Source organism: Plodia interpunctella, chromosome 21 (assembly GCF_027563975.2).
Source record: "Plodia interpunctella isolate USDA-ARS_2022_Savannah chromosome 21, ilPloInte3.2, whole genome shotgun sequence".
Taxonomy (NCBI): Eukaryota; Metazoa; Arthropoda; class Insecta; order Lepidoptera; family Pyralidae; genus Plodia; species Plodia interpunctella.
Genome location: NC_071314.1, coordinates 2,037,026 through 2,055,770, shown reverse-complemented (window position 1 = coordinate 2,055,770; position 18,745 = coordinate 2,037,026). Strand labels below are relative to the sequence as shown.

General features: G+C 35.6%; 2 protein-coding genes across 3 annotated transcripts in view; one reads left to right on the top strand and one right to left on the bottom strand.

Moving 5' to 3' along the window:
* Nucleotides 1-295: 295 nt before the first annotated feature.
* On the bottom strand, nt 296-15,254 carry su(w[a]) (suppressor of white-apricot). 2 transcript variants are annotated; one of them, XM_053761635.1, is made up of 16 exons: nt 14,960-15,254; nt 13,928-14,097; nt 12,889-13,046; nt 12,530-12,746; nt 11,876-11,937; nt 10,804-10,993; nt 9,432-9,593; nt 8,897-9,160; nt 8,076-8,795; nt 6,879-7,012; nt 6,472-6,562; nt 5,887-5,944; nt 5,142-5,174; nt 3,653-3,812; nt 2,932-3,084; nt 296-2,482 (listed from the first exon to the last, which is right to left on the bottom strand). In XM_053761635.1, the coding sequence occupies exons 1-15, from the start codon at nt 15,151-15,153 to the stop codon at nt 2,932-2,934; spliced, it is 2,766 nt and encodes a 921-aa protein (XP_053617610.1). In that variant the 5' UTR covers nt 15,154-15,254; the 3' UTR covers nt 296-2,482. The 2 variants fall into 2 exon arrangements, with proteins under 2 accessions (XP_053617610.1, XP_053617611.1); XM_053761636.1 differs by having other exon boundaries at nt 14,761-15,102.
* Nucleotides 15,255-15,810: 556 nt separating this feature from the next.
* The window catches only part of LOC128679403 (eukaryotic translation initiation factor 4E transporter-like), a 29,276-nt gene continuing 26,341 nt past the window's right edge, over nt 15,811-18,745 (top strand). Inside the window, exon 1 of the mRNA XM_053761634.1 lies at nt 15,811-16,258. Within this exon, the coding sequence (XP_053617609.1) occupies nt 16,180-16,258 (79 nt within the window). The 5' untranslated portion in view covers nt 15,811-16,179. The remainder of the gene's footprint in view (nt 16,259-18,745) is intronic.

Here is an 18,745-nt window from a genome sequence, read left to right as displayed (position 1 = left end):
ATACAAAAAACTACGCTAAAACAGAGACAATTTTAAAAATATACTTGGTTTTTGTTTTATTTCGCCCTTTGCTTGTTTTTAATATTGCTCCGATGATTGAGATACTTGTATTCTGCTTTGTAAAAGGTACGGCGGGCGGCGGGCTTTCAAATGGGTATGTAAAGCATTTTTTTTAGTATTATTTTTATTTATATAAGTCCGTGGTAGTGGAATTGCCACATAAAAAAAATACTGCTGGTATACCTTACAAATCTACATATAATAGAGTTATATACTACAAATAAAACAAGACATATCAAATTCACAATATTTAATAAAAATATTTACAAATTACATATACAAAATATAAAACAAATTGTGTGTATTTAACAATACAGAAGCAAGTTCTCTATAAACATTGTTTTAAGAAGATTGAAATGTTTACCTAATTTATTTGTTTTATGTGACTATATAAGTGCCAGGACACATAAGACAGGATAACTAATAAATAATAGCAACGACCAGCAGGCCTATCATCAACTTTTACGGAACGATTCAAATGCAACCCAGTTAAATTTAGGAACCTGAAATGAATCGCATTAATATTAAAAAGGTATGAATTTGCGATGCAGATCAGTTTAGGTCCTTAACTGGCTCACATTAAAATGATGTTAAATAGCAAAATGCTTCGGCCATATTTGTTAAAACAATGTTTATATACAACCAGCGTTACTCTTCATCGTACAAAATAAACGCTTACACATATTAATTCACTATATCTTGGCAATAAAATCTAGTATTACCAGCTAATTATATGATTTTATCTGTTTTCATTATATTCTATTGTGATTTAAAGTAACATACAGTCTGTTAAGTAATTGAAGAAAACCGGTTTTTTTTTGTCATTGCAACACCAAATAATGCCCAAGATTGGTTGATAAACACCCAGTGTTGCCAGCAAACAGGAGACAAGCGCCTTCTTTTCATTTCTTAAAATTCATGTTCATGTTCATTTTCATGACAGACTGTATGTATGTATGTAATAAGTTATCAAATTTTCCGAGTGTACGTACAGTCTCAAGGTACCTACCTACCTATATATAATTTCGAATTCGTAAACCAGTTAACAGATAAAAAAATAATGAGGTGATGTTTGTTGCGCCGCTTCTCCTTCGCTTTGGAAGTCGGCGGTAGATTTAATTTGAACTCATTTCGACTTCAATAAGTTGAATAAATAATTTTGGATTGCAATTGTTGTTTTATCTCCCTATTTATTGTTGTTATATTTATCGATCTCTTGTTAAGGTGTTCCACAGAGCAGAGATAAATGAAGAGAGGGAAAGTGGAAAATTTAGAAATAGAATAAGTCTGGATAAAAATAATATGTATATATACATTAATACATAACGAAACAGTAATTGAATTATATTTAAATAAAAAAAAAAACTAGTCAACTAGTTTACTATTTTTGTTTTATATCTACTGTTTTTAATTGCCATCAAAATGTGTTTGAAACAGTTTTTACACTGTGAGTGACCATTGTCGCTGTCATACAAACCCCATACAAATTGTTGACATATGGAATGTCTTTGTTGGACGTAGACAGAGAAAACTTTAGACATCATTTTACACATACAACAATTAGAAATGTGTATTAGAAATATACGAGAAGAAACGAGACAGAGTGCTATCTTTTATTCCTGTTTTACAAGGCCCATCCATTCGACCTTTTACAACATGTATAAACTAGTTTTTATATCGTTTGTGTTTTTAATACTTATTTAAATGATGTAAGCTGTCATATGTGTTTTCTCTGTTAATACAATAAAAGTGCTCTTGCGCTGTCACAGTGTTTAATTTATATTTTATTACAATTTATAAATTTCATACAATCTGTCGTTTTGAATGAGATAGGTTGGATTGGACCAGGAAGTTGTATGGAAATCTTCTGTCTCATTTGGGTATGCTTACTCGTAGTCTTTAGTTTTCTATATCTTTGTTATTTGCATCATTAATATCTATATCTAAATTAAGTGTGAGGGTGTAAGTTTTTTTAACAGTTGTGTTGAAAAATCACAATTAAAAAATTAAACAGTGCTATCCATATAGGATACAAGTGTGCAAATATTAGTCATCGCATACGAGGCAAGATTTTAGCGCGAGGCAAAGCCGAGCACTATAATAAGGCTGAGTATGTAATGATCAATGCACGCGTATATCATGACGTTTTTCGACAGAAAGTAGACACATGTTACTTAAAAAGTCTAATAAAATACTAGTACCTTTAAAATTTTTGAGCAAATGAAATGTGTTCAAAACGTTAAGAGACATTTGTCCAGCAGTGGGACAGGATAAAAAGGCCACGAATAAAAAACAACTGTCAATCTCTCCAGACACTGTTATCTGTGGCATATTATTTCTGCACTGCATAATTTTCAGCATATCTATACCGGTATCCGATATAGTGCGTTCTGTCTTTGTTCTGCTCAGACAACAACAGAGGCTGAAACAAAAATTTAATCATTTTTATAATGGTCCATTAAAAAATCGAACCCAGGACTCTCCAGACAGCTTGGTGGCCACCAAACCACGGAGTTAGTCATCATAAAATACGGATTACATGATAAAGCTTTTTTAACATGTAGAAAACATTATGTAATTGCAGAATGATACTTTAAAATTTCTGAAAAACGAAAAGTTTAAACTGAAATGGTAAAGTATTATAAGCAAGATACAATCATTTTTGATTTGAAATCTTATGTCATAGCATTAAGGTCGTTATTTAATTGCATCGGAATTTGTTTTAGTATTATATACTTTACTATACTGCGCCATCGAACATTGCTGATGTTGCACATCAAGTTACCGTGCATGAACCTCTATGTCGCGGTAATAGCGGCGAGTTTGCAATGAATTCGTAGGAATTGCAGAATGTACTATGGGTAAGCTAACCTAATCAATTTTACTGTGCTCAGATTCAGAGTCCTGTTCACTGTCGCTAGACCACTCTCCCTCGCTGTACTCCCTCTCCTTCTTCTTCGGTTTCTCCTCTTCTGACGACGAGGAGTCCTGTTTCATGCTCAACTGGGAGTCTTCCTGGATGTCCTGGAGCGAGTACATAGAATTACAATATATACAATACTACCGAACCGGCCCGGTCTAATATAATGTACTGTATGTGAAGTGATGAAAATAAATGAAGGCGCTGTCTCCTGTTTGCTGGCAACACTGTGAGTTTATCGAACAATCTTGACCATTCTATTTGATATAGCAATGGCAAAAAATTTTAGTTCTTTAAAAATCAGTTTTTTCACTTGTTTGACAGACTGTACGTAAAAGTACAATTTTAAGTAAGTAGGATTAGTAGACACTAGCTATTGCCCGCGGCTTCGCCCGCGTTAATTTTCCAGGATGATAGGTACCCTATGTCCTTCTCGCATTTAGAATATTACTGGCTTCCCGGCTTCGCTCGGATAAAAACATAATAAATTATACCCCTAAACCTCCCTCAAGAATCACTGTATCTATTGGTGAAAACCGCATGGAAATCCGTGCAGTAGTTTTGAGTTTACCGCGAACTGACAGACAGACGCGGCAGAGGACTTTGTTTTATAATATGTAAGGATTTAGGAAGTTAGCATATGGGTTTGTCCACAAGTATTTATATAAATACCTGGAGTTCAAGCTGTTTGGTGGGCGAGGCGGTCCTCAGCTCCTTGAGGGTGGAGCTGAGGTCGATGTGGAGCGGGTGGTCCTGCTCCGGCTCCTCCGCCTCGCGACGTCTCCGCTTCTTGGTCTTGTGCTTCTTGTCCCTTTTGCGCTTCTTCTTTTTGCTGATTGACATCAACCAATTGATCTTTATTCGTGAAAATGTTTTTTTTTTTTACAAAAGGGTGGTTCGCAAAGCGTTTCGACCGCTGCGTGCTGGTCATTACAATTTTTCTAATTTTAACAAAGACAACAATGAGTTTTACTATATGACTTTACATTAATTACTCTGTACTGTAGTAATGTCAATTTTATGAATGATTGATTTTGGAAATGATTCCTTCCTCAAGAAAATTGACGGATTGTAATGACCGCGCAGTCGCAGCGGTCGAAACGCTTTACGAACCACCCAAAAACGTAATTTATCTATTTGTCACATTTGTTCGTTTTCCCCGTTGCTTTCTTATCTGTTGAGCAACGTACCTCAAGAACAGGTTTCCTACTTTTTTATGTATTAAATTGTTGAGTCAGTCGAACAGTGACCACGGTCCTTTGTAACAAGGTTCGAAACGCCTGACAAATAAAAAGTGGTATGTACGCGTTTAATACCTGCCGTTTAACATATAATTATGCAACGCGAAAGTTTTATAAAAGTTCCTACTTGTTTGTCTCCACTTCGGCATCCCTAATTGTTTATCATCCCTGAGGACATCAAGTCACAATTTCGTGGGTTAGCCCCAAATGCAAGGGCTTATAATACATATGTATATTATATATAAATAATAAATTCGATTTTTAAAATTATTTTCATTTAATTTTTTTTAAAGATACATTAATGTTATTTGAAGCGTTGGTAGCGTAATAGTTAAGACGCCCGCCTGTGGATCGAAAGGTCTCAGGTTCGTATCCTACTCGTGCCATGAGTTTGTATTCCAATCTGATTCATATATAGTAGTTTTCATAGACCATCACTTGCTTCCGGTGAAGTAAAACATCGTGAGGAGACCTGCACAGTGGTTGACAATTTAGTTCCCTAGTGTGTATGCGACTACCTGCCACTAGATGGCGGTAAGTAGTCGTAAAAGTCATGTCAGATGCCTTTAGGGGTGAATTTCACGAGCGTTTTGAACGCTGCCGTGGGCTATCATTAGTGTTTATTAAATTGTATATAAAAACCATACACGGTAATCAATTTAATTAGCCTATTTTATAAATAAGTAAAATACTGGTACAATGTTAATGTTATAAATGTTTAATTTAAAAAAAAAATATTCTTTATTCAAAAAAGAATGCGACACTAATGAAACGCTATACGTCGCGTTCAAACAGTCGTGAAATTCACCCTTAGGTGACTTGATTAAAATCTGACACCAGTGTTACCAATAACACACTCGATATGATCATGATTTGATCACACATATTTTTGTATAAAGAAGAAGCTTAACAAAACTTACCCATCAACATCAGTTTCATCTTCCTCAGATGATCTGAAAATAGATGACAAAAATCCTTATATTACCTCTGCTGAGAAGAAATCCCGAAAGAAACTCATTCAAACAGTGTCCCCTATTACGCCAGAAGGGCTTACCATTTTTTAAATATAAATTCATGTATATTTTTTTATCACTAATATAACATTGTAAGTACACAATAAAGTACATGGTCAAAAGGTATACTGAAACATATTATGATTATATATATATATATATATGTATTCTGTATGCGCCATAGAGCATTAAAAAAAGGAAAGATTTTTATTTTTTAAGCCCCGACGCTAAAAGTTTGACCGTCAAGTGTGTCTGTTACGTGGCATCGTAGCTCATCAACAGGTGAACCGATTTGGATGCGGTTTTTTTATTTGATAGCTAATTTTTATGCGGCGGTTCTTAGATATGTTTGATCACAATCGGTTCAATCGTTCAAAAGTTGTAGCGAAATGAATATTGAAAGTCGGGTTTTTTTTTAATTCGTCTAACAAATAAACATGTATTTGTTTAAAATAACTTTAATGCGACAACACAAGAAGCAGAAACAACTAGATCTATTTTGATGAACAAACAACACTCAACGGCTCACGTCAGATTGCTATTAGATAGTATAGTATACTTTAGAGTCATAGGTTACTTATTACCGAGCAAAGAGCGTGCAACAGCTTAATAATGCCTTAAAAATGTAAGAAAAGAATGAAACTATATTTACTTGTTGTACTTTCTCCGTTTGCTTTTCCTGTGTGATTTCTCTGCACCGTCTTCATGATCTAAAACAGTCATATATGTGGTAAAGTATGGGCAATGTTGACAAAACTTAAACCTTACATATTATAAAGTTCTCTATCGTGTCTGTCCGTGATAAACTCAAAAACTACTGCACGGATTCTCGTGCGGTTTTCACCAATAGATAGTGTGATTCCGAAGGATGGTTTAGTTATAATTTATTACGTTACGTACCCGAGCGAAGCCGGGACGGACCTCTAGTATAAAATAAAATTTTAAAAAAGTTATTAACTCCATTGATTTTTTTTTTCAACGTAAAACGTAGTCACATTATAACACACGAGTGCATTAATCATAACTTACTCGGCTCTATTATGGAGCTCAGCTTTGCGTCGCGCAGAAATCACATCACAATAAGGCATATATGACTCATATATTGCAACAAAACTTTATATATATATATATATATATAATAAATAAAAAAGAACAGACACTTTTTCACGTAAAATTTTAATTATAGTATTTCTATAAATGCTACAAACTACTAGCATATTATTACAAGTTCGCTCACCATATTTCTCTCGATGCCGCCTCTTGTCGCGTCGACGTCGCTTCTCTTCTTCCTCCGCCTTTTTCTTTCGAATTGTTTCTAGTGTATCCACCTGTATTAAGATATATTAAATGTCAACATTAATCCTAACATTATAAACGCGAAAGTAAGTTTGTTTATTACCTCTTCGCGCTCTAACTATTCAATCAATCTTCTTGAAATTTAGCATACATATAGTTTGAAGTAGAGTGGAACACACCTTTCATTCCGAAAAAAAAAACTGTTCCCGCGGACGAAGCCGCGGGCCCATTATCCTACAAACGTCAACAATTTAGAATAATCACAACGAAGACGAAGAATTTGTGTTGTTGAATGAACACTTGACTCAGTGTTGTGATTATTGTCACGATTGTTGTTCTTGTTCTGACCATGGCGCTGGCGAGCGAGTTGGCGGGGATGGCGTGCGCGGCGTCGGGCTCCACACCCACCCGCCTGAGGAATTCCGCCGCGCGCCTTCGCCGCGCCTGCTGCTTCTCCTGCGACCGGGACCACTCGCCTGAACCTAAATACGATCGTGGTTATCAAACAATCAACATTTATTTACAAGAATACTGTCATCATATCGAGTGTGTATTATCAATAACACTAGTGTCAGATTTTATTCAAGTCGCCAAAAGGCATCTGACATGACTTTTACAACTACTCACCGCCATCTAGTGGCAGTCGCATTCACACTAGTGAACCAAAATGTCCACCGGTGTGCAGGTAGGTAAGAATACTGTGTAACGGTACGTCTTTCATTAAAGAAACATGTAAAGTCGACAGCACATCAACCTAACCAAATTTATTGCAAACTCGACGCTTTTACCATAGAGGTAATATACTAATTTTATCATTATTTTCAATTTTAAATTAATTAAAAATTATATTTTTATAAAAAATTAAATAAATTAAAATTTTATTTTTAATTAAATTATTTATAATAAATTAAATTTTTTAAATAATATAAATTTTAATTTTTATTATTTTTTTATTTTATTATGCAGGTATCTTGATGTGCTGTTGACTGTACAGTGTGTAAACTGTATATCAATAAAGTGAAGGAATGAAAAGAGGGCGCTGTCTCCTGTTTGCTGGCAACACATCAACCAACCTTGAGCATTTTATTTGGTATTGCAATAACATTTAAATACTTTCTTGATGTACTAATAATCCATGGTATAATATTATAAATGCAAAATGTAGACGACGCAATAGCGATCAAAACTTAAAATGGATAGACCATTTTAAGTTTATAAAAAAATATATGATTACTTTTTCGTTCATGCTGCCGTTTTGTTAAACAACTGTACCATTTTGTTTTGTTAAATGTTTTTTTTATAAGTCTGTTTTGGTCAAATAATTTAACGAGCAGTAAAATATTATTAATTTGTTTTTGATGTTTTAAATAAACGTCAAGTACGTCGAGGTGTTTATTCTATTTTTACCGATATTTTTTATCAAAATCGGTTAAGCTGTTTGGCTGCTACGTAGCCACGGACAGATATACAAATAGACAAGTTAAACTTATTACTCCCCTCCGTCTATCGTCGGGGTTTAAAAATGTAAAACTATAAGTCCATTACCTTTGGAATCCGACAAATCCCCAGTCAAATCCACCATGTCATCAGAATTATCGTCCAAAGAAATAATCTCATTCTCCAAATCGTCCTTCTGCTTATGTCTTTTCTCTCTATCTTCTTTCTCCCTCTTTCTATCTCTTCTCTCTTCTCTTTCCGCGCTCCGCCTATCCTTCCTGACGTCTCTAGTCTCAGATTTAGACCTATACTCCTTTTTTCTCTCCTTATGCTTTCTTTTCTCTTTCCTTGGACTCTTTTCTCTTTCTTTACTTTTAACATCTACTTCTTTCTTCTCTTCAAGTACTACCTTCTCTTGAACTTCTTTCTCTTCAACTTCGTTTTCTTGTTGTTTTATTGTAGATTGATTCGCGATCTTCTGTACCACGTTATTGAGTACTTCTGGCACACTATTTTCAACTTTAGGTGTTTCTTCAACCTTTTTCTCAATTTCTTTGACCACGGGCGCTGGGTGTACAACTTTCGCCTCAAAAGTTTTCACTGTAGGTAGTTCGTTGTTGATTTGTCCCTCCATTTTGTAGACTACGACCGGAGGCATGTGTTGTAAGGGGAAAGTGGGAGGTGCGGTACTTTTAACCGGTTCTTTCTCTTCTTGTCTGTCTGTCTGTTTCTCTGAGTCGTCGTCTGAGCTGGACTCATAAGGGAGAGCTGGTTTAGGCAAGATTGGATCGGGACCTTTGAGCTTCTTAATGGAGAATGATAACGGCGCTGAAATATAAACATCACAGGATAAGACATTGCGCAGAAAATAAATCGAAGATTTCAAAATATCTTCTACTACAGAATCAATAAAGTCATCTCAAACTCACCTCCAGTCCTACTAGGTCTGTCCCTCTCCTTCCCATTGACGGCGACCCCTCGTTTCTCCTGCATCAGTTTCTTATAATAAGCGTGGTACGCGTTTTCCGGCTCTAAGAACGTGAACCGAGGGTCGTTTTTCGCGCGCACGATCTCCGCGAACTCGTCGCCATTGCGTGCGACATACGCGGCCATCTTCTCGATTACAACTTGGACGTCAGCCGGCGGTGTCACCATTTGGTCTTTGCTGTCCGTTGATGATGTGTCGTCGGAATCTGTGTGGAATTTTGTGATACTTATTTAATTACTACCTGCTAATTATCAGGATAAAAAGCCTACCCTATGTGTTATACCAGGTAACATTGTACCCGTATACCAAATTTCATAACTCGACTCGCACTAGATTTGGACCGCTTTATATCCTTTTGTGGATATAGTAACAGACGACTAAGGGATAAAAAGCCCTAACAAGTAAGAAAGAGACTTAATAATAAATAAATATAGAAATAGACACAAGAACTTGAAGGACTTGAAGTGTCCACTCACCAGAATCATCAGTCTCGGAGTCCGTGTTGTAGTTCCTCATGAGGCTGAGTCCGGTGGAGAGCGTGGGCTGTGCCGGCGGAGGCGGCGGCTTGTGCTCCCGCTCCAGGATCTGCGCGTAGTGCGCTGCGTGCTGCTCCGCGCGCTGGGGCGCTGGCGGGGGCGCTGGGTGGTGCCATAAAGTAGATACTTTTACATACATTAAAACATTACATTATTTTTACATGTTATATATTCAATAGCTTTTGCCTACAACATCGTATGTGAGTAAAAATCCGTTTCCCGTGGGAATTTCAGGAAATCCCTTCTACATGCCAATTTCGTTGTACGTACGTTGTCTGTCAGTCAGTCAATTAGTAACGCAAGAGTTTTATATATATAGATTGTCTCGGACTGAGACAGATGGAAGAATAATGGGGAGTTTTTTAACCAGCAGGGGGGACACGTCATCGAAAGGTTGAAAATAATAAAATTAACGTGCCTGGGTGAATTTCACGACCGTTTGAACGCGGCGTGTAGCGTTTCATTAGTGTCGCTTTTTTTTTAAATAAAGAATCATTTTTTAAAATTAAACTTTTATAAAATTAACAACATTGTACCCATACTTTAATTATTTATAAAATAGGATAATTAAATCGATTACCGGTGTATGGTACAATTTAATAAACACTAACGACAGCCCGCGGCGGCGTTCAAAACGCTAGTGAAATTCTCCCGCCCTTGAAATTGCGTACTTAGTACTTACCAGGGTTAATTTTTAAACATTTCGATCACAGTCATTACCCTCCATCAAATTTAAACAAAGACAAGACATTTTTTACCACCCTAATTTATGAATAACTAGCGGCGCGTCCCGGCTTCGCTTGGTTAAAAATATTATAAATTATACATCCCAACCTTCCTAAGGAATCACACTTTTGGTCGCAAAATCACAAAATCTGTGCCGACGTATTCGAGTTTATCACTTGTAGATTGTAACAGAGATTATAACAGACAGACAGACGCTGCAGAGGACTATGTTTTCTAATGTGTAAGGATAGGATCTGTATTGGGGGTAGTGCAATATATATATATATAATACTAGCTGCGACCTGGGGCTTCGTTCCCGCAGGAAATTCAGGAGAAAAAGTACCCTATGTGTTATTCCAGGTTATATTCTACCCGAGTACCAAATTTTATAACAAACGGTCGGACATACATACACACATACATCTTCACAAACTTACGCATTTAGTAGGATTTGATTTTTAAAATTTTAGAGAGATTCTTCATCAAGGACGGCAATGACGGCGGTCAAAATGACCGATAATTCTCCGACCAAAAAATTAATTAACCGAATCGAAAGATTAAAACAAATTTCCGAGTAATGAACAACCTTCCCCCTTGTGGTACATGAGGGGCGGACGCGAGATCTGCGCGGCGCGCGGCGGCAGCGGCTCCGTGCCGGGCGGGGGCTCCTCGCCCGGCGCCAGCTCCAGCGACCGGTCTCCGCGCATCTTGCAGATCAGCATCGTGTAGTCGCAGTCCGCTGACGGCCGGTAGTGGATGCTGGGGATTGATGGCGCCTACGAGACGACCGAATATTTGTTAGCTAGCCCCAAAGTAAGTTCGAGACTTGTGTTAAGGGATAGATAGATTGATAAACTCTTTATTGCACCATTTACAAAGGAGTACAGTTATAACAAGATATTCAAACATAATGAGTGCAAAGGCGGACTTATCGCTAATGCAATTTCTTCCAGCCAACCTTTGGATGGAAAGAGACACAAGTAAACTAAGAGGGTGCAGTAAACTTAACAGTATTAAATAATTAGACAAAAAAATAAAATATTAAAATAAAAAGATATATATAAAAAGATATATAGGGATACTAACTCAACGATACTATATTTTATAACAAATACGTATATACGAAAATAATATTAAAAATGAATAAACTCTTTATTCAAGTGACAAAGACCAATAAATGTATAGATAAAAAAAATATTTTCGCAAATTTTTAAAATGTCAATTTTTTTATCCCTCGATCCGGGCAATCTCATTCCACACAAAAAGTGCTGGCGACACATCCAAAACTGACTTCACAGAATGCATTTCATTCATTTCAGAATGCATGTCAATACATGTCCCTATCATTAACACAGTTGATCGACAATCTTGCTAAAGACGAAAAGCAGTCAGGGTAGTTACAAAATATAAAAGATATGATCCTGTATAATTTTTTAATTAACTTTATTTTCCAAAAGTTACTTGATTAAGATCCCAAGGAGTCATATGGAGTAGACACCTCCCCCCCACCCCGCGCCCCTCTCTCACAATAGCCCTACGTTCTGGCGTTCGAAATTCGACTGTAGGAACCAAATATATACATCGACTGTACTATTAGTAGGACATTCGACACTACAATGTTTGTGTTTTAACATGTATATAAACTTAATAACACTTACAGACTCTATGATAGTCGACGCCAAACTAGGATGTAAATACTCGTCAGGCTCGGGTGGTTTTTCTGCAACAATGCAATAAAACACATATTATGCAACAATGAACAGTAATATTCCATAATACATTTCTGTGTATCTCACTAACATTCGTTCGTATCAGTGGGATACACAGAAATATATTTTGTAATATTACTGTTAGATACTCATAGAAGTGCCTTAGAAGTGGCATTAATAATGCCTGACAATTATGATTATGACTGTAGTAAATTTAGTAAGTAAATAAAGGTACTTTAGATATATAGATATCTGAAGTGCTGGTGGCCCAAAGTGGTGGTGGGTGGTTAAGACCGTCCGCCTGTGATCGAAAGGTTCCAGGTTTGAATCCTACTCTGGTCACATGAGTTTGTATACCAATCCGACTCATGTATATTAGTTACATGAGTCGGACTCATGTATATTAGTTACAGTTAGTAGTCTTCATCGACCACAACTTGATTCACATTGGAGACAAATTTATTCCACTACTGTGTATGCGGCTACTTGCAATTAGTTAGCGGTAGATAGTCGTAAAAGTCATGTCAGATGCCTTTAGACGACTTGAGTGAAGTCTTACATCAGTGTAAGCAATAACACACTCGATAGAGTGAATGTATTTACCTTCAACAACTTCAGGCTCCTTCTCGGGCCACTTTCCAGCTTTGACCAGCGCAGTCAACGCAGTATAGTATGGATGCAGCACAGAGTCCCGGTTCAGGAATTTGAACTGTGGATTGTCCGTCTGTTTGGTTTTGATCAGGATCTCCATTTGTGCCCCTTGGGAAGCTATGAACTTCGCCGTCTTCTCTATTATTGCATTCTGCTTCTCTGTTTCTGGCTGTTGAGGAATAATGTCATTCAATTATAATTTGTTTATGCACACGCATTTGAATTTTTTTAGGCGATTGTCACATTTTAACACAATATGGCGCCAGGGTATCGATTACATATGGGCTAAAGCAGCCCCTAACTAAACCCACCATAACAATATTTGGAGAGAACAGAGCCTTGAACGCAGACGTCGGCACGAAGGGCTCGTCCAGCTCAGCGGGCGGCGGGGGCTCCGGGGCGCGGGGCGCGTCGTAGTTGAACCCCACCTGGCCGTAGCCCGCGGCGTGCAGACGCTTCAGCTCCTCTTCTACAAGAAATATCATAGAAAGAATAAGTACTCAATTTTCTATTTGTATGCATACTAATATTATTATTACCTTTTAAATTTTTTGTCGAGTCAACTGAAGCCTCAAAATAAAATATTATAAATACAAGTATTTTCCTATATATACTATTATTATGTTTCACCAGAGCTAAGCCGGGGCGAGCCAAGCTTGTGTTTTATATTTACACTTTATGTTATGTTATGTGCATACAATCCATAGTATTTGCCTACATGTATATAGTATTTGAAACATGCGTCAGCATTAATATGTACGTATATTTATATAAATTAATAAAGATCGTCCCACAGCATATGAAGTAGTGGTGGTAGGCCTTACTAATTGTGTCACATGGTAGTTTTTATAGACTATTTCTTGTTTCCAATAAAGGAGAACATAAGTCAGTTCATGACTTATCAGCTAGCATAAACCACTAAAATTGCCAAGAATATTGTCTGAAGATACTCCTATTTCCCAAAAGGCATCATTCAGGATTTCTGAGTAATTGATATAAATAATTGAAGACTCCAGTATATTAGAAGAAATGTAAGTCCGGGGCATGAATCCATAGCCTTAGAATTCAACCAACAAAGGGTACCTTAAAATCTAAATCTTAAAATCTCTTATCTAGATTATCTTTGCTGCTCCTCTTAACAGACAGACATGATACATAAATTTATATTTTTAAAATGGTAATGACAGGGACCAACACTGTTTGAATGAGTTTCTTTCGGCATTTCTTCTCAGCGGTGGTCGTTCCAAATAGCTAATAGTTTGTAGCTTTGGTAAATATAATTTAATTCAGAATATGATGTGCCCTTTTCTGAATAAATGATTTGAAATTTAGACACAATCTTTTACTAACCTTTGTACATCTCCTCCTCATCTTCATCAGTGTGCAAGGCGCGGTACCTCTCCTCATCACAGAGCTGTTCCACATCGAGCTCCGCTCTGGTGAGCTCGATGCGCCAGTCGTAGCCGCCGGGGGGCGCCTCCAGCGACGACAGGTCGTGTAGAGCCCCACGCGCGTCATACCTGTCCAGATATTTACAAGGTTTACACTAAAAGCTTTATGTTGTTGTCGAGATAATCTTACATTAATCTATAAAATCTTAATATTTTTAAAACTTATTTTTTTTGTAAATTATAGTCCATTGCCAAGATTTTGAATTAAATTTTATTATTTTTACAAACTGAGTAGTATCTGGGTTAAATTGATTTACCCTCTCTTTCATAAATAGGTTTCAATTCAAATAATTGATGAGCATATTGCAAAGGAAATTTAAAATAAAATCTTTAAGTTACTATGAACTTATGGTACACAATGTAAACTTAGTCAGTATTAATAGACATGATACTCAGTTAAAATTTACTAAGAGCCATTTCAAATGCTTGATTCAACTTTTTGAACTTCCTAGTTTGAGACTTTCTGGCCATAACCACTTAAGTATAGTATTTGAAGAAATCTGTCAAATAGCCTGGAAAGAATTTTGGCATTGGATTGACAGACGAATCTGAATTCAAAATTATTAACAAAATAAGCTTCCATTGCTGTTTTAATATCAAGGATAAACTTTACATTATGTAACTAAACAAATTTGAATATAATATAGCATATTCAATTAATAGCCTTGACATTTTAACAGTAACGGTGTTACATGTTCATTATTCAAGATTACCGTTCCAAGTAATACATACCACCGAAGATCATCACTATTACAATAACGGGTGTCGTGGCCGCCATCAGTCGTGGATCCTTCAATCAGCCACTCCAACAAAAATCCTCTGCGAAAATCTTAATATCTTCCAAAATTTAGTATTTTCTGACCATATACATAAGATTTTATAACTTTTAGGGCCACAAGTAGCAGTCTTAGTAGTAAAAAACAGTTCGAACCTGTCGATTTTCAAAGTTTCATCCCCCATCCATGGTATGAGGTGCTTTCCTTGGTCAATGTGCTGCGCTTTTTCGTCGTCCCTGAACAATTTGCACGAGTAGCCGAACACGAAAAGGTCTTCTTTCTTCTCTTTAAACTCACTTTTGCGCAATATACCAGATTCACTGTGACTACCAGTCCACTTTAACGACATTTTGGTGAATTATATCATAGCACAAATTAAAATAGAAAATCTGCAATGCAGTAGCATCGAATAACCAGCTTCATTTTTTTTATTGACTTGACTTCATGACTTTGACATAATTTTGTCACACGTTGTTTGACAGTTTAGCATACGTTTGAAAAAGTTTTTAAATATTTCCTCATCTATTTCTGTGGAAAACGAAATAAACAATTTTTTTATTACGGTAATAGGATATATATATATATATACACACTGTTTGACAAATTATAATTGGTTTAAATAAATATATATTTTTTTGTTCTATCTTTGTCACTGAAGATAGATTTTTGAACGTACATTAAATTTTCGTTTCATTTCGTTTTTACTATATTATTTTGGTAGACATTTTATCACACAATTTATTTCTAAGATATAAATCGTAAAAATAAGATACGTAGCTTTAGACTATATAGTACCTAACGGTATAAAAATATTTTATTTATTTTTATTTTTATTATATACAAAATAAAAAAAAACTTTTACCACAAAGAACGCCATTTTTCCGATAGAAAAAAAAACTAAAAATGGCAACTGACTATAACCCTAGCATGTTTAGGAGGCCATGACATTTATATTGGTTTCCTACTAATTTTCAGTATAAAGTGGGTATCGATTTTGGTAGAATTATATACGCTCAAAAGGCATATGGCGGACGTTTTATATATTTTTGCATCGAAAACTGATAAATTCTTTTAGTTATGAGTATTTCGTGACCGCTAGAGCGTATTTGTTAAATTTAGATGATTAACGATAGTTTTTAATGTGTAAATAAGTTTATTATACCTTGAGTCCTGTAATTATTGAGTATTTTCGTGCGTGGACGTTTTGATCCGTATTGAAAAACGAAAAGTCTGTGATATAAACAATACTTAGGTGATAGAATAATTTCCTGAACACTTTTGTAAATATTGTAAAGATATTTTAGAGTTTTAACAAAGTTAATATATTGAGAGAAGACTGAAAAAATTGAGTGTTTGATCTGAGAGTTCTGCTAGTATGTCAGCTGTGAACTTATTGTCTTCTTTGAAGGAGAAACCTAGCGATGAAAGCCCAAAGGATGGCTCTAATTTTGACGGTAAGTGTATCAAAAAAGCATATTCATACCATGTAATGCTCTTATTTTACCTTATTTATGAAATAGAAAATTATGTATTTTCTAAACTGTCGTACTAATTGTCTTGTTTACAATTAGATTAGATCCTATTGGAACTCGTTTATGTGCAAATTTGCAGCTATGAACTCTCTTCGACGTGTCGGCTAGTAAAAAATCTGCAGAGTACAAGTTCAATATGTAGGTCACAAGTGTTGCAGTGTAATCATTAGCTACCTGTTTATGTTTGATTCATATTTACTTTTGTCTTTTTTTTACTCACAAATTTCATGAGTTCAAAGCCTCTCTAGATATCTAGGTACCTATGTTATTTATAAAAAGGGCTGTTTTTGTAGAAGTTATTGGAATCAAGTTTGTGAAATATTTTTACAATTGTTTTTCATTGAGACCTCATTATTCAAAAATAGGACATTTAAGAAAAGACAAATTACTTCAGCTTTACCCTTCCGCTATAGCTACATAAAGTTCTTAAGTGTTTTGATAATATCATATTTAAGTGAATTAAGGTATCTATATTCTTTATTCTGGATTTCATTGGGTAATCTTCTACTTTCTTAATGATTTATTTGATGGAGTTAAATAAAAGCTCTTTAATTTGCCAGTTTTCCCAATCTCTTTAATTTGCCCACCACAAATTGAGAAAAAAAATCCCTTTCAATGATTTGGTTTTATATTGTGTTTATATTTCACAGTCTTATCAGTTATGTCTACATGGTGTCAGGTCAAGTTTAAATGTTAAAGTTAAAATGCCAAACAACTTTATTTCTTTTATTAATCCTTCCACTAAGTCTACTGGTCAGTATGCAACATGTTAAACTTTATTCCACAAATTAAAAAGTAAACAATAGGTGGACTTAAAGCCATAAGGTATTCTCTGCCAATCAAACCTTGGGCCAAATAAAAAAATGGCAAAAGGGTAAAAATGTTAACAAAAAATCTAAGTTATTTGCTGGTTTTCATTACTATTTTATCCATTCTACTATTCTTTAAAATATGAATGGTATATATATTACTAAATATTCTATCGCTTCATATTGATTCGATCTTGAAAACGACGCCACAGATTCTGATGCAATTTTTTTCAATAGATAGTGTGATTTTAGTAGAAGGTTTAGGTGCATTTATTATGGTTTTAGCGAGTGAGGACAAGCTGCTAGTCCCAACTAATATTATTAATGCGAAAGCAAGTTTGTTTATTACCTCTTCACACATTATCTACTGGACCAATTGTTATGAAATTTTGATACACGGGTAGAAAAGAACCTGGAAAACATGGGTACTTTTTATCCCGTAATTCCCATGGGATCGCTCCCACCCGAGCCAACCTAGTATTTTATAAAGAAAGGTAAGTGAGTATATTTATAACTTACTACAATATAATTTGTGCTTGAAACAGCTCAATAATATGATGCAATTTCCACCATGGTGCAGGTCAGATTATTTTCTCACAAGCTGTTGCCCGCGGCTACACCTAGCCTATGTCAAATAACATCCAGGTCTTAATTCCTACTACAAATCTTTACACCTTTAGCTGTAAGTTATGCAGACATACTCTACTGACTCGACCTTGGCTGAAAACTGTTGAAGATTTCACCCTAAGCTACCTTTTTCATTGACTGATGGAATTGGGAAGGATTCATGCTAGATCAAGATAAAGAAATACCTAATCTTATTTTCTGCATTATCCTTAACATTAAGATTGCCATCTTTTCAGGTATTACGAATTTAATAATTTACTTAGCAGCCCAAAACCATAATAAATTATACACCGAAAGCGCTAATCATACTATCAATTAAAAAAAACCCGCATCAAAATTCGTTGCGTTGTTTTACAGATCTAAGAATATACCTATAGGGACAGATACGATACGACAATTTCAATTCACTTGAAGTCGACAACTAAAACGAAAATCGTCGATTAAACCACAAGTGCCGTAATATATAAAGCATATTGAAAAGTAAATTACGTAATATCTACATCCAATACAAACCTAACCCTCGCAATATCGGCCGCAGCCCTTATTCAGCTTGCATGCGGGCTCGGGGTGCAATGCCGCAGGGAAATGAAGGTCAAGGGTGCGCGCCCCTTTCGCACAGTGTACTCTAACTGTGGTGCTGTCGTACTGAGTGGTACCTATATGCGCCAGTTATGGGTTTTATATTTCAGAGATGGGTTTATATCGGTCACTTCGGGTATAAATTGGGCGTTGTAAGTACATTCTTTTTTTAATATTGGTGGTATATATAGATTTAATGCAGCATAGGTGTTTTTTTTTTTTCAAAAAGTCTGTTGCAAATCCGAGTATTAGATGGAGTTGAGCAGGATTGTTTGGGAAGAAACAACCATTTGTATATAGATACTACTAGCTACGTTACTTTGTGCTCGTGAAAAGGATTCTCATTAATTTACAAAATAGAAGATACATACTATATACATAATAAGTACAGTCA